Here is a 15295-nt window from a genome sequence, read left to right on the forward strand (position 1 = left end):
CACATTCCTTCTCCTTGCCTGGGCCTGAGGCTCAGGAAGCTTCAAGGAAGAATGCTCGAAGGCGGGGCCTGCAGTCCAAAGTAGGCTGGGATGGGCGGGGCCCATATGCTCAGCACTTTATGTACCTCAGATCTCCCTGCAGAGGCAGTCGATCTGAGACTCCTCCTGGTTGGGCGCTCTCAGCTCCTGGCATCTGTGAGGAAGGAAGCAGAGAGCTAGCTCCCTGTGCTGAGTCTGAGACAGAATCCCAGTGTGTGGGGAGCCACAATGCCAGCTCAGGTCCGGTCTTGGCCTTAAGGATGGGGAGTTTCAGAGAAAGGACACTGTGGTCCCTTAAGGATTTGTAGGGTTGACTGGGGTAAGGTCTGTTCCAGGAGGTTCCAGAGTGCCCAGAATCCCATCACTTTCCGCTTGAGTTTTCCTTACTCAAAGAGTTCAAAGAGAAAGGATGGAAGGGAGAGAAAGGATGAACCAGCCAATGACGGTGTGCATGTCCTTTCTACTTAGGGGACAGGAGTCAGGTTTTACTTCCTGCTGTTCCTCACTGTGGCCACCAGAGGGCAGAGTGCAGGTAAGTGACTCAGAAGCAGCAGTTTCATCAGCTCAGATGTGCAGTGGAAAAGAGAGTGTAGAACCAGGTTGGATGCTGAAGTCCTGGACTAGAGGGGGAGTCATGGAGATGCAGAGAAGCCACACTTTGCAGCCAAATTGAGCTGTGGCCAGAGTGCTGATTGCTGGTGTCTCTGGATGTTTGGTCTGAAGCTAAGGCCTGTCCTGGGGTCCATCCATCTGTGCCTCTGTGTGGCTGAGGGCGCTCAGGGGAGCCATGGTGGTGAAGACTGGGCTTCCTTCTAGCTGCTCCTGCTCCTATAGCCTTGGCCTTGGGGTTCCCAGAGGGTGCTTGGTGGTCAGGGCTGTGTCCAGGGAACATCTTTCCCTAGTCTTCATCCTCACGATTCCATTTATCACAGTAGGCATAATGAGAGTTTTTGTGTTTAATTGGTTGTGGAGAAGAATGCAAGTGTTGAGTATGTACTAGATTGTGGTCAGCTAGTCTTAGCAGAGAGAATCCTGACCTCTGGGGCCTCACAGCCTAGTGATGAGCCTGTGAAGTGGGAAGGGGCTAGGAGCCAATGGCCAGGAAGGCTGGTGTGAGCGGCATGAGACTGAGAATTATCCTCACATCCTCTAGCAGGGACACTTGCTGTTGAGAAGTTTTGGGAGGAGGAAACCTGTGCTCCTTACCTGTCTTTCCTTCCACGAAGCTGCAAGGAAATCAAAGAAAGGTGCCATAAAGCAGCTGGTGAGTAATAACCCAACTCAGCATCCTTTCCTTTTAACCACTTTTTAGCTAAACAGATCTTGGTCATGGAGATCAAGAGGGTGTGTGTCTACCGCTCCTGTCTGCTCTGACTCCAGCTTCCAGCTTAGATTTCTATTGGGAATTTTGAGGCTTTTGGGTCCAGCCTAGTTGTCAGAGACATGATCTTCTGAACACAGGGAGAAGGTGGTGTTTCTGGTGAGTCTTAGTATGATGGCTGTAGCTCCAGTGAGTATAAGATTTTTCCCTGCTTGTAAGCTAAGTAGTTAGTCCTGCCCTAGTGTCATAGATTCTGGTAGAAAACATGAGCCTCCAGAGGCAGAGACATAGAGCTTTATTCCTCACAATCACAGAAGTAGCCAGAGCATCAGCCTTTTCCTGTGCTGGTGTTCTGGGTCCCTTCCCACCCAGTGATGTGAAAGGGCCAGGAGATATCTGCCTATGTAGTTTGTTTGCCAAGTGGCTCATAAACTGGGTTCGTCAAGCAAATATAAGCCTTTTCGGATAAGACAGTTTATTTTCTCTGGGGCTGAGTACAAGGAAGAACTGTGCAGTTAGGGAATCTGAATCTCATATAATGGGCAGTGACCATGCCTGCCCTTACCTCTGAGTTGCAGAGGCTACATCCTGATGTAGACTTGAGATGTTTCTGGCCTCTTCTGGCCATAAGAAGGCTCTATCCCAAGGGAGATACCATCTCTGTCTCCTAGGATGTTCGCTCTACAAAGTCTTTGAAAAGGTAGCGTGGAACAAAGGCAGTCAGTGTCCACAGAGAATTGTCCTCAACAAGCAGATATGTGTGGGAGACTTCAGGATACATTTCTGACTTCCCAGAGTCTTTCTGGTTGTGAGTCTGAGATGGACCCTGTGCTCTCAGACAGAGGGTCTCTGACTGGTTCTCTCTGTAGATGGCCTGTATCACCTCCGCACTGAGAATGGTGTCGTCTACCAGACCTTCTGTGACATGACCTCTGGGGGTGGTGGCTGGACCCTGGTGGCCAGCATCCATGAGAACAACATGCGTGGGAAATGCACGGTGGGCGATCGCTGGTCCAGTCAGCAGGGCAACAGGGCTGACTACCCAGAGGGCGACGGCAACTGGGCCAACTACAACACGTTTGGGTCTGCAGAGGCCGCCACCAGCGATGACTACAAGGTACTGAGCACCCAGGTGGGAAAGGGTGGGAGCTGCTTGTGGCTGGAGCAGAGCATGTGGAAGGGAGGGTGGGAGATGGGGATGTGGCGGTGGGGCTGGAGAAGAAGAAAGACGGAAGTCCATGTTTTGAATGACAAATTCCTCTCACCAAGGTTGTTTGTGTGGTGGGGTCTCGTCGTCTGCTGGAGGGAGGTGGGGTTCTGGGCACTGCTGGGCACCTGTTCCCTGGAGACCTGAGCTCTCAGCTGCACTGAGGACTGCGTGTGTAGGTCTTTGGCTGGTGGCACCTCCTGGGCTGGTTCAGGCTGAGTGTGTGTCCCTCTGCAGAACCCTGGCTACTACGACATCCAGGCCCAGGACCTGGGCATCTGGCATGTGCCCAACAAGTCCCCCCTGCAGCACTGGAGGAACAGCTCCCTGCTGAGGTACCACACCAATTCTGGCTTCTTCTGCAGACTGGGGCACAATCTGTTTGGACTCTACCTGGTACCTGGCGCTGCTCGCTGGGGGTGGGGGCACTACTTTTGTTGAGCAGAGAGTCAGGTGTTTGGGATGGGGAGTAAGTCTGCTCTGTCCATATCACTAAGGGCCTCTGCTTGGCTTTCTACTACCTCTGGGTCACTATGAACTAGTGTGCCGCCTCTTTCAGAGGAACTGTGAGCCAGGCAGGGGAAGAAGCCTAGGGGAGAGGATTGGGGCGGGTAGAGAGTGAAAAGGATAGGGGTTTTGAGGCTGGTTAGGGTCCTAGCTATGGGTGGCAGGGGGGAAATACACCAGTATTTGTATAATGCCACATAAGGGTATTAAAGCCTTTATTGCCCAGAATGGCAGTATCTCTGTTGTCTTCCACAATCTGTATTTTGGGTCCCTGCAGAAATACCCAGTGAAATATGGAGCAGGGAATTGCTGGTCTGACAACGGCCCAGCCATTCCTGTTGAGTATGACTTTGGTGATGCTGAGAAAGCTGCATCTTATTACTCACCAAATGGTCAGCGTGAGTATCTGCTTCCAAAGCCCAGTCGTTAACCCTTCTCTGCACTCTCCGGGAAAGTGTAAATAAGAAAAGTTAATGATCCTTCAGTTCAGTTCAGTTCAGTTCAGTCGCTCAATCATGTCTGACTCTTTGCGACCCCATGAATTGCAGCACGCCAGGCGTCCCTGTCCATCATCAACTCCCGGAGTTCACTCAAACTCACGTCCATCGAGTCGGTGATGCCATCCAGCCATCTCATCCTCTGTCGTCCCCTTCTCCTCCTGCCCCCAATCCCTCCCAGCATCAGAGTCTTTTCCAATGAGTCAACTCTTTGCATGAGGTGGCCAAAGTACTGGAGTTTCAGCTTTAGCATCATTCCTTCCAAAGAACACCCAGGAGTGATCTTTCAATATGCCAAGCTGTTTTCTAGGAATGTGACATGGATTTTTGTTATTTAACCATTATGGAAAAACTATAAGCTCAGGCTTCTTAAGTAATAACCCTTTTGGATTCTTTTCCCCCCTTCGTTTATTTATTTCTAATTTCCCCTTAGTTTGTTTATTTATTTTAAACTAATACCATATTGTGTGGGTTTCTGCCGTACATCAACATGAATCAACCATAGGTATGCATATGTCCCCTCCCTCTTGAACCTCCCACCCCATTCTACCCTTCTAGGATGTCACAGAGCCCTGGTTTGAGTTTCCTGAGTCACTGTAAGAATCTTACCATAGTTAAGAGCTAATTAATGTGCACAGGTGAGAACAACTTGCAAAGTAATGAGAAAAATTTGTTTTTGTTATGATGGATAGCTATTATTGTAAGAAGACCTTTTAAGCAAGATAAAGCCACAGAACTTGTCTTTGGTGGGAAAATAAGAGTCATTTTACTTTAAAGTCATGGTAATTGGATGAGAAGTGTGCCAGCAGAGACCGATGGCTGCTTCTGATCATTGCTTATTCCTGCTGAACCTCTGGAGGTCTTCTTGCTGATCTGTCAGTGGATCTCATTTCTCCTATGAGCCTTAGACAGACAAGTGACTTTTGTGAGCCTGAGCCTTGGTCTTCTTGCCCCAGATGGAGGGAGGGTCTCTTCTAAGGCCAGGATGCAGCAGCCACTGTCGAAAAGTGCTGTGCGCTTTGCCCACAGATTGGCTGTAAGCTGACCTATTGATTTAGGGAATTCCTGGGCTGGTCAAAGGGAAGATATTTCTAGTTCGTCCTTTGAATCCTTGGCCTTTTCTCTGCCTCTTCTTTTCCAGGAGAATTTGTTGCAGGCTTTGTCCAGTTCAGAGTGTTTAACAATGAGAGGGCAGCCCATGCCCTGTGTGCTGGGATGAGAGTCACTGGCTGTAACACTGAGCACGTGAGTTTGGGGAAGATCCCTGGCTTGTCTGGGCGAGTGTATGTGTGTGTATGTTTGTGTGTGTGTGTGTACCTGTCTGGGGTGTTTGATGTGGCTTGCATTTTTACTCTTTTCTGGCATTGTGTAGACATATTTTTAAAATTGTAGCTATTATTTTTTAATTGAGATTCAAGTGATCTATAACATTATATTAGTTTCTGATATACAGAATAGTGATTCTATATTTTTATATATTATGAAATGATCACTGTAACAAGTCTAGCCAACACCCAGCACTACTCACAGTTGCAAATTCTTTTTTCTTGTGATGAGAAGTTTTAACATCTACTTTCTGAGTAACTTTTCAATGTATAGTATAGTCTTATGACTAGTGTCACCATACTGTACCTTACACCCCCAGGACTTACTTTATACATGAAATTCTGGAACATCACTGATGGTCCAGTGATTAGGACTCTGGAACTCCACTGTTGTTGTTGCTCAGTTGCTAAGTCATGTCCCTCTCTTTGTGACCCCATGAAGTGCAGCATGCCAGGGTTTCCTGTCCTTCACTGTGTCTCAGAGTTTGCTCAAGTTCATGTCCATTGAGTCAGTGGTGCCATCCAACCATCTCATCCTCTGTTGACCGCTTCTCCTCTTGCCCTCAATCTTTACCAGCATCAGGGTCTTTCCCAGTGAGTCAGGGCTTTGCATTAGGTGGCCAAAGTATTGGAACTTCAGCTTCAGCACCAATCCTTTCAATGAAAATTCAGGGTTGATTGCCTTTAGGACTGAGTGCTTTGCTCTCCTTACTGTCCAAGGGACTCTCAAAAGTCATCTCCAGCATCACAGTTCAAAAGCATCAATTCTTTGCTTCTCACCTTCTTTATAGTACAACTCTCACATCCATAAATGACTGCTGGAAAAACCACAGCTTTGACTACAGGGACCTTTGTCGGCAAAGCGATCCTCTGCTTTTTAACATACTGTCTAGGTTTGTCATAGGTTTTCTACCAAGGAGCAAGCGTCTTTTAATTTTGTGGCTGCCGTCACTGTCTGTAGTGATTATGGAGTCCAAGAAAATGAAATCTGACATTGTTTCCACATTTTCCTTTCTATTTGCCATCAAGTGGTAGGATCAGATGCCATGATCTTTGTTTTCTGAATGTTGAGTTTTAAGCCAGTTTTTCCACTCTCCTTTTTCCCCTTCATCAAGAGGCTCTTTAGTTCCTCTTCACTTTCTGCCATTAAAGTTGTATCATCTGTATATCTGAGTTTGTTGACATTTCTTCTGGCAATATTGATTCCAGCTTGTGCTTTATCTAGGCCTGCATTTTCATGATGTACTCTGTGTATAACTTAAATAAGCAGGGTGACAACATACAGCCTTGATGTACCTCTTTCCCAATTTTGAACCAGTCCATTGTTCCATGTCCAGTTCTAACTGTGGCTTTTTGCCCTGCATGCAGGTTTCTCAGGAGGCAGGTAAGGTGGTCTGGTATTCCCATTTCATTAAGAATATTTCACAGTTTGTTGTGATCCACAGTAAAGGCTTTAGCATAGTCAATGAAGCAGCATAGATTTTTTTTTTTAAATTGCCTTGCTTTCTATGATCCAGCGTATGTTGGCAATTATCTCTGGTTCTTCTGCCTTCTCTAAACCCAGCTTGTACATCTCTGGAAGTTCTCAGTTCTCATACTGCTGAAGCCTAACTTGAAGGATTTTGAGCATATCTTGCTGGCATGTGAAATGAATGTAATTGTATGGTAATTTGAACATTCTTTGGCACTGCCTTTCTCTGGGATTCGAATGAAAACTCACCTTTTCAGTCGTGTGGCCACTGCTGAATTTTCCAAATTTGCTGGCATAATGAGTGCAGCATTGTAATAGCATCATCTTTTAGGATATGAAATAGGTCAGTAGGAATTCCATCACCTCCAACTTTGGCTGTAGTGATGCTTCCTAAGTCCCTTAAGGCTTTCTTATCTCTCCTTGCTATTCTTTGGAACTCTGCATTCAAATAGATATATCTTTCCTTTTCTCCTTTGCCTTTTGCTTCTCTTCTCTTCTCAGCTATTTGGAAGGGCTCCTCAGACAACCATTTTGCCTTTGCATTTCTTTTTCTTTGGGATGGTTTTGGTCACCACTTCTAGTAAAGGTCATGAACCTCCATCCATAGTTCTTCAGGCACTCTATCAGATCTAATTCCTTGAATTTGTTTGTCACTTCTGCTGTATAATCATAAAGGATTTGATTTAGGTCATACCTGAATGGCCTAGTGGTTTTCCCTACTTGTTCAATTTGAGCCTGAATTTTGCAATAAGGAGCTCATGATCTGATCATGATCAGCTCCAGGTCTTGTTTTTGCTGAGTGTATAGAGCTTCTCCACCTTTGGCTGAAAAGAATATAATCAATCTGATTTTGGTACTGACCATCGGGTGATGTCCACGTGCAGAGCTGTCTCTTGTGTTGTTGGAAGAGAGTGTTTGCTATGATGAGTGCTCTCCCTCGGGAAAACTCTGTTAGCCTTTGCCCTGCTTCATTTTGTACTCCAAAGCCAAACTTGCCTATTATTGCAGGTATCTCTTGACTTCCTATGTTTGCATTCCAGTCCCCATGATGAAAAAGACATCTTTTTTTGGTTTTAGTTTTAAGAAGTCTTGTAGGTCTTCACAGACTCATTCAACTTCAGCTTCTTCTTAGTGGCTTGGAGATAGACGTGGATTGCCGTGGTGCTGAATGATTTACCTCGGAAATGAAATGAGATCATTCTGTCATTTTTGAGACTGCACCTAAGTACTGCATTTCAGACTCTTTTGTTTACTCTGAGGTCTACTCCATTTCTTCTAAGGGATTCTTACCCACAGTAGTAGATATAATGATCATCTAAATTAAATTCTCCTATTCCCGTCCATTTTAGTTCACTGATTCCTAAAATGTCCATGTTCACTCTTGTCATCTCCTGTTTGACCACATGGACCTAACATTTCAGCTTCCTATGCAATATTGTTCTTTACAGCATTGAGCTTTGCCTTCACCACCAGATACGACCACAACTGGGCGTCATTTCCACTTTGGCTCAGCCTCTTCATTCTTTCTGGAGGTATTTTCCATCTTCTCAATAGTATATTGGCCAGCTTCCGATCTGGGGGGTTCATCTTTCAGTGTTATGTCTTTTTTCCTTTTCATACTGTTCATGGTGTTCTCAAGGCAAGAATACTGAAGTGGTTTGCCATTCCCTTCTCCAGTGGACCACGTTTTTCAGGCCCTAATTAGCAGGGACGTGCGCTTTAGCCCCTCAGTGTAGCTGGATGACATGCTTAGTGCCCTGGCCGTCCTACTGCTGGTCCACATTGAACGTTTAAACCTTCACGGGCCATCAGACGTCGGTCAGTATGTGGCTGGGAGTTGAGGCAAAGGCCCTGCTGAAGTGGTTGGGAAGTGGGTCCAGAGAAGGCTGGAGCTGATGCTGGAGGACTCCCAGGAGCAGAGGGCACTTGCCTTCACCACTGCCGCTGGCCACCCGGGAGCCGATCTGCCACCCTGGAGCCAAGAGTCCACCATGGAGCTGATCTGCTGCCTGCATCTTCTTATTTATATTCCTGATGGTTTGAAGATCAATTTCCCACTGTCGGGGGCCCGCTGGATCCCTAGTTGGGGAACTGAGATCTGTAACATGCGTGGCATGAACAAGAAAAATGAACTGAAAGTTTATTCCTTTTGACCACTGGACATAATTTACTGTTTTGAAGTTCAATTTATGTATATTCTCATATATGATTAGCATTTTTATGTTGTGTTTAAGAAATATTTCTGTTTGTTGAGGTCACAAAGACATTCTCAAATATTCTTAGTAAATTCTAGAAGCTTTAGGTTTTTGTTGTTTTTCCAGTCTTGTAGAAGAGAACACCATAGGTATGTTGGATGGAGACTGTCTTTGATGGGTATTTTGTGACTGGAGGGGCAAGAAGAAGAGGGTGTCAGGAATATAGGGGGGAGAACATTCACTTAGGCCTTTTTCATTTCTTGCCTGTCAGTCTAAGGTATGTGACCCTGAAGGACGTCTTCACTTCCCCCCTCAAATATGTGTGCCCATTTGTCAGTCAAAGTGAGACAACTGTGTCCTCATGAAAGAGCCCTTAGGTTACAATTCTGAGGATAAAGCAGGTGTGGGCCCTGGGAGTGGGGTGGGACATGTCGCCCCCACATTGGCTTCCATGGAGCCTTATCGTGTTCATTAGTGCTCATTTGCATGTACCCTTGCAAGCACTGATTCCATAAAAATACATGATAGAGCACCCACAAAGTGCTCGATATTAGACATGCACAGCTGACAGTCATTTTAAGGAAATCAGACTGAATGGGATGGAGACATAAGTGCACGGTTGCAATGTGGTGTCACCTGTGATAGCAACATAAACAAGGGGCCTGGGGAACAAAATGTAGGAGCTTCTACCTCTAATGATGGCACATAGCTGATTCTCCGAGATGGGGACATTTTTGTTGAATCTCAAAAGCTGTGTGTAGAGCTCAGCAAGTAACAAGGGCAGAAAGATGCCTGTCTAGCATGAGTGACTAACATTTTGAGAATCACTGGTGTTTGAGAGACCATGGGGGTGTTGAAGGGCCCTTGAGCTGTTGTTTGCTTTTGGAGCATCTTGTGCATTTTGGTAGAAGCAGGAGCCGAAGCTGGAAATACCTACAGGAAGCAGGGTAAGCAGGGACTTTTCCATTCTGTCCAGGATGTAGATTTCATGTTGTAGAAGATGTGACTCTTCAGAGGATTTTGAACAGAGGAGTGACCTGATCAGCTTTGATGTTTCTATAATGATGTATAGCCAGGTGGAGGACATGGATCCAAGAGCAGGGAAATTAGGGGCAGGGAGGTAATGAGGCAGGTGTAAAGATGCAGATGTGAAATGCTGAGGACCTGAGCCAGGGTGTTCAAGGCCAATAAGAGAGAGAATTAGTTTTGTTTTGCTCAACTGGAGTGTTAGATCTAGAGACATGTAGATGGAGACATGTGGCTGTAGTTGCCTATGGGGTTTCAAGCTCAGAAAATATGGACCTGACTTCCGAGATTTAGGAGTTTCTTGACAATGTATGATTATGCTGATACTAACAAAAGTCATGGGAGAAGATGAGCCATCATCAGGAGACTGGTGTGGCCAGAACCGTGGGGAATAGCATTTGGGGGAATCAGTTGAGGGAAAAGGGTGAGGTAAAAGGCCTAAGAATAAAGATGAAGCAAGGTAGAAAGGAATTCAGGAAAGAAAATGATTTCAGAGTCCACTGGAGGGAGGATTTCTGGCAGCGGAGTGGTCAAGGCCAAGTAGGAGGAGGACCAAAGATTCCAGGGGATTTAAAGATTAAGATCTCTGTGGTGTCCACAGCCAACCCCTCACTGTGTCTTCTCCCTGCCCCCCAGCACTGCATCGGTGGAGGAGGATTCTTCCCAGAGGGCGATCCCGTGCAGTGTGGGGATTTCTCTTCCTTTGACTGGGATGGATACGGAACTCACCGGGGTTCCAGCTCCAGCCGGGAGATCACTGAGGCAGCTGTGCTCCTGTTCTACTGCTGAGACCTGAGCGTATGAGACGTGGAACCCAGCTCCTAAGCCCAGAAACTCAGAGATGGAAAGATGTTTCCATTTTCTCCAACAAGGAAAGGAGAATAAATTACATCATTTGTGACTCTTAAGTTTTTTAAATTCTTTTTACAAATTGTCTGACACCTGGAAGATGTATTTAAATAATGCCTCTTATTCTGGTGACTTCTGATTTACTTTCTGAGTTGGGAACTTCTAGTCTCAGGTCCCAGAACACAAGTTTGCCCCTCTTTGTAGGCAAATCCTGAGTAAGACTGAGGAGCAAGGGAAAGTTTTTCTCATTAATTTTTCCTACCATATTGTTATTGGCTAGTCAAATCAAGCTCTCAAACGAAACATAATGAAGAAAAGGTGAATATTGTTTAGATTCTGTAGAAAAAAATTTGGGTAGTTGAGACTACCCATTTCCTTGATTTTTGTAGCGTTGACAGTTAAGACATTGTCCCTAAAATGACTGTAGTATGAACTGCAATCTGTGTGTGTTGGGGAGGGTTGTCTCAGCTCCAAGAAATGCTCTGATAACTAGGTGGAGGTCCTACAATTCAACTCAATGTTGACCCAATCTACTCTGAGAAATCCTCAGATCCCACATGTGAATGGCTCAGTCCTATACATCTGCCCCTTGGATCGTCTACTTCAGACACCAGTTGCAAGTCCAAAAGGACCGGCTATATATTTGAGGGTCCAGTGAATCCCTTCTTTGGTTCAACTAATTTGTTAGAGTGGCTCAGAGAACTCAGAAACAACTGGTGATTGATTTATTATAAAAAGATAAAATTGGGAACTGCCCTATGTAAGAGATGCTTAGGGTACAGTATGGGGACAGTGTAAGGAGATTCCATGCCCTCTCAGCCTATCACCAACCCCGATTCTCCCATCAGTTCTCCAATCCAGAATCCCTCTGAACCCACTTCTTTGGGTTTCTTTCTTTTTCTTTTTTAACAAAGGCTTCATTACATAGGCATGATTGATTTAATCATTTACCAGGGCAATTGTTTCCATCTCCAGCCCTTCTTCCCTCCAGGAGGGTCAGGGTTTGTAGTACTGATAGTTCTAACCTTTTAATCATGTGGTTAGTCACCTGGCAACCAGCCTACCTCCTTAGATGTGATTCAAAAGTTACTTTACTCACATAACACAAGAAACCTTTTTGTTTGTTTGTTTTTTGCTCTGATCACTTAAGAAATCCAAGAGTTTTAGGAAGTCAGTGCCAGAAACAGGATGAAAACAAAATTGATACTTAGTGTAAAGCAGTATCACACTCCCCAAGGATGTGAATGGCAGGATCTGGGCACCCGTCTTGAGTTGCTTACTCAACAGCAGGGCTACACATTGAATTAGGTCTCAGTGCATCATCTGTACAATGTGAATTCGATGACAACAGCTCTGGCTATGAGCAGAGTGCAGACATTTTATTCTACTTTGTTCAAAAGGCAAATCTGATCATAGCTTTCCTCAACTCCCATCACTGTACTCTTTCTCCATTGCTCCTTGTGGATTAGGAGCAAATAGGGTGGGAGATGGAGGAGATGCAGGTGCTATTGTCTCTCAGGAGGACTGCCAGATTTGGCAAATAAAAATATCGGAGACTCTCCTACAGTTTATTTCAGATAAAGAATGAATAATGTTTTTAGTATAAATGTGTCTCCCACAATATTTACCTGGTGACCCTACCCCTAGCGAACACCTGGGAACATTTGGAGACATTTTCATGCCTGGGAGGTGATGTTGTGGGGCTGGAATGTCACTGGATAGAGGCCATGGCTGCTGGGAAACACCATCCATTGCACAGCACCCCTCCCTCAAATGGAGAGTGATGTGATCTGCAATGTCAGTAGTGTGTTTGAGAAACCCTGGACACAGGACTTGCTTTATTTGTAGAGTATTGACATTCTGCATTTCTGAACATTTGTAGCTGAGGGCAAAAAGAAAAATTTAAGAAAATGTGTTTAATTTAAACATTTCACAAAAATCTATTTTATTATCGGCCTCAAGTATTTAATAATTTTATGCATTCAAGTTGATGAAATGGAAATTCATATTCTAAGAGAAGTCAAGAAAATTTAAGCATAAAAATTTCTCCACCCCTTGGCCTCCTTGGTCTCCTCTACTGTGCCTTGTGTATCTGCCTTATGCATCCACCAAGCCTCTGTATTGGCAGAAATACTTGCTCAGTCATCAAGAGCACCATTCTCCTAGCACCAAGGCAACTCCTTAATAGGCAACATTCCTTCTTGAACTCATTAGAGGTCACCATGGCCCATCATTTTGTACTTAGAGATCAGGATTTTATAGACTCTGTACATCTTTTAATGTACAGCCGTCTATCTCATAAACCTAGATAGGACTTCCCTGGTGGGCCAGTGGTAAAGAATCTGCCAGCCAGTGCAGAGGACATGGGTTTGATCCCTGCTCCAGGAAGATTTCACTTGCTGTGGGGCAATTAAGCCACGTGCCACGACTACTGAGCCCAAGCTATGGAGCCTTGAGCTGTACCTTCTGAGCCCGAGTGCCACAACTATTGAAGACCACGTGCTCCAGAGCCAAGGCTGTGCAACCCGAGCGGCCACCACAGTGAGAAGCCTGTGCACCACCACTGGAGAGCAGCCCGCACTCGCTGCGGCTGGAGCAGGCCTGCGAGCAGCAGCCAGGGCCCAGCACAGCCAGAACACGTAATAAATGAAAAGAGAAAACCTACGTAACTAGGCGTGGGCCTCTAAGTGGGAGAACAGTCCTTGGAGCTTTTTGAGAGGCTGTTCCTGGGTTACCATCCTCAGTTTAATTTGAATAAAACTCCATTTCTTTCATAGATCATCGAATTAATTTCTTCATTGACTGGAATGCGTAGGTGACTGGAGGACTGCAGCCTTGGCAACTAGATAGATAATTTCTATTTAGCTAGACAGCCAGTGTACTTAAAATTGTCCACACTTCTAAAATACAGCTCTTTTGTAGATTATCCTTTGTTGTGGTGACTGGGGATCAGGAGAGGGAGAACGAAGCCTACTGGTCACTGGGGAATTGTATCAAGACCCATCTTCTGATATCTCTTCCTAGAGGTTTCTACATTTAGATAAACTTCCCACCCCAGAGAAACTCCAAGTTTATGGCCTCCGACAGTAATGCTCTTCCTGTTTACCAGAAGACACGTCAGCTTCACACCAGACACATTGTCTAAATGAAGCTCATTCCATTTGAACCAGAATTGTTGACTTTTGCAGAAACAGAAGTAATGGGATCCAACTGACATTTAGCTGGAATACCCAAATGAGTGCAGCTGATGCCTAATATCCAAGCAACATTCACTTGACTGTCAAGATCTTCATATTCTTTTGTTAAACTGATCCTCCAAATTCCGTCCCCTGAATCCCTCCCTAGCATGCAGGTGGACGACCCAGTCCTGTAAGGCACTGCAAGTTATTCCTTGTCAGGTTGGATTTGGCACTGTACCAGGTCATGGGCTGGAACCCAGCAAGCCAGCCCTCACAGTCAAAACAGCCCTCACCGTCAAAGAGAGCTGAACCATGGATTGCAGGCCCAGCAAAACCCAAGGTAATGTCACAACCAAGGTTTATTGGCTCTCTCTTGTAAGAAGACTTGATTTTACCATTTTCTTTACTGTGTTAGTGAGAGAAGGTAGTACCACACTCAGATCCAAGCCTTGACACATCTGGTCTTCATTTTAATTCAAGTCTGCTCTCAGAGTGTTATCAGTGTTGCACTCTTCTGTGGTAGATCATACAGTATAGGTATTTGGTTCTAAGCTGCCAGGCACTTGACCCGCGTCTGTGTTAGATGATGTTGAGAATGTTGTGTCAGTGCATGATTTGTTTTCCCATCCAGACAACCCCAAACCAGTCCTCCCTTGGAAATGTCCCTGGCAGATTTTCCAGTGTCACCTCATGTCAGAGGAGTACACATCATTTACACACAGCTCGGAGTGTAGGTCTCAATGGCAAGACTGTGAGAAGAAGTCATCTGGTGTCTACTGAGGGCGAGCTGCAGCCACAGCTGAGGCCGTGGGCTTGTTAAGGGTTGGGCGGCAGCCATCTTGGCTGGAGGGTGAAGTGAAAGCCTTGTGGTTGCTCTTGGCTAAACCTGATTTGTATGGTAGTTGATCAGCCACTATTCATGTACAGTTGACCCTTGAACTATGTGTGGGTTGTGGGCCAACTCTCCTCACAGTCTAAAATCTACATATAAATTATAGTTGATCATCTGTACCCATAGTACCTCCGTATCTGAGGTTCCTCTGTGTTTGTGGCTAACATCTGCAGATTCAATGAGTCACAAATTGTGTAGTCTATATTATTTAATATTGGAAAAGAAAATCCATGTGTAAGTGGACCAGTTTAGTTCAAACCTGCTTGTTCCAGGGTCAATTGCATTTCCCTCCCTAGTATCTTCTCTTTTTTTCACCTCTTTATTAAATCTTTGTTCCTTATTAGCTCATTCCTGATTTTCCTTACTGCTCCTTTATTTTTCCCTATGGCTATGGCTTTTCCTGTGGTCATGTATGGATGTGAGAGTTGGACTGTGAAGAAGGCTGAGCACCGAAAAATTGATGCTTTTGAACTGTGGTGATGGAGAAGACTCTTGAGAGTCCCTTGGACTGCAAGGAGATCCAACCAGTCCATTCTGAAGGAGATCAGCCCTGGGACATCTTTGGAAGGAATGATGCTAAAGCTGAAACTCCAGTACTTTGGCCATCTCATGCGAAGAGTTGACTCATTGGAAAAGACTCTGATACTTGGAGGGATTGGAGGCAGGAGGAGAAGGGGACAGCAGAGGATGAGATGGCTGGATGGCATCACTGACTTGATGGACGTGAGTCTGGGTGAACTCTGGGAGTTGGTGATGGACAGGGAGCTCTGGCGTGCTGGGATTCATG

General features: G+C 45.5%; 1 protein-coding gene across 1 annotated transcript in view; it reads left to right on the forward strand.

Annotated features, from left to right (window-relative positions):
* Positions 1-208: 208 nt before the first annotated feature.
* Positions 209-15295, forward strand: part of LOC618581 (intelectin 2) — a gene marked incomplete at its 3' end in the record, with an annotated part of 33975 nt that continues 18888 nt past the window's right edge. Inside the window, 8 exon segments of the mRNA NM_001101275.1 lie at positions 209-279; positions 508-571; positions 1193-1303; positions 2230-2477; positions 2805-2963; positions 3352-3472; positions 4713-4816; positions 10225-10398. Coding sequence (NP_001094745.1) covers positions 268-279; positions 508-571; positions 1193-1303; positions 2230-2477; positions 2805-2963; positions 3352-3472; positions 4713-4816; positions 10225-10377 — 972 coding nt within the window. The 5' untranslated portion in view covers positions 209-267.

The sequence above is a fragment of the Bos taurus genome, chromosome 3, assembly GCF_002263795.3.
Source record: "Bos taurus isolate L1 Dominette 01449 registration number 42190680 breed Hereford chromosome 3, ARS-UCD2.0, whole genome shotgun sequence".
Lineage (NCBI taxonomy): Eukaryota > Metazoa > Chordata > Mammalia > Artiodactyla > Bovidae > Bos > Bos taurus.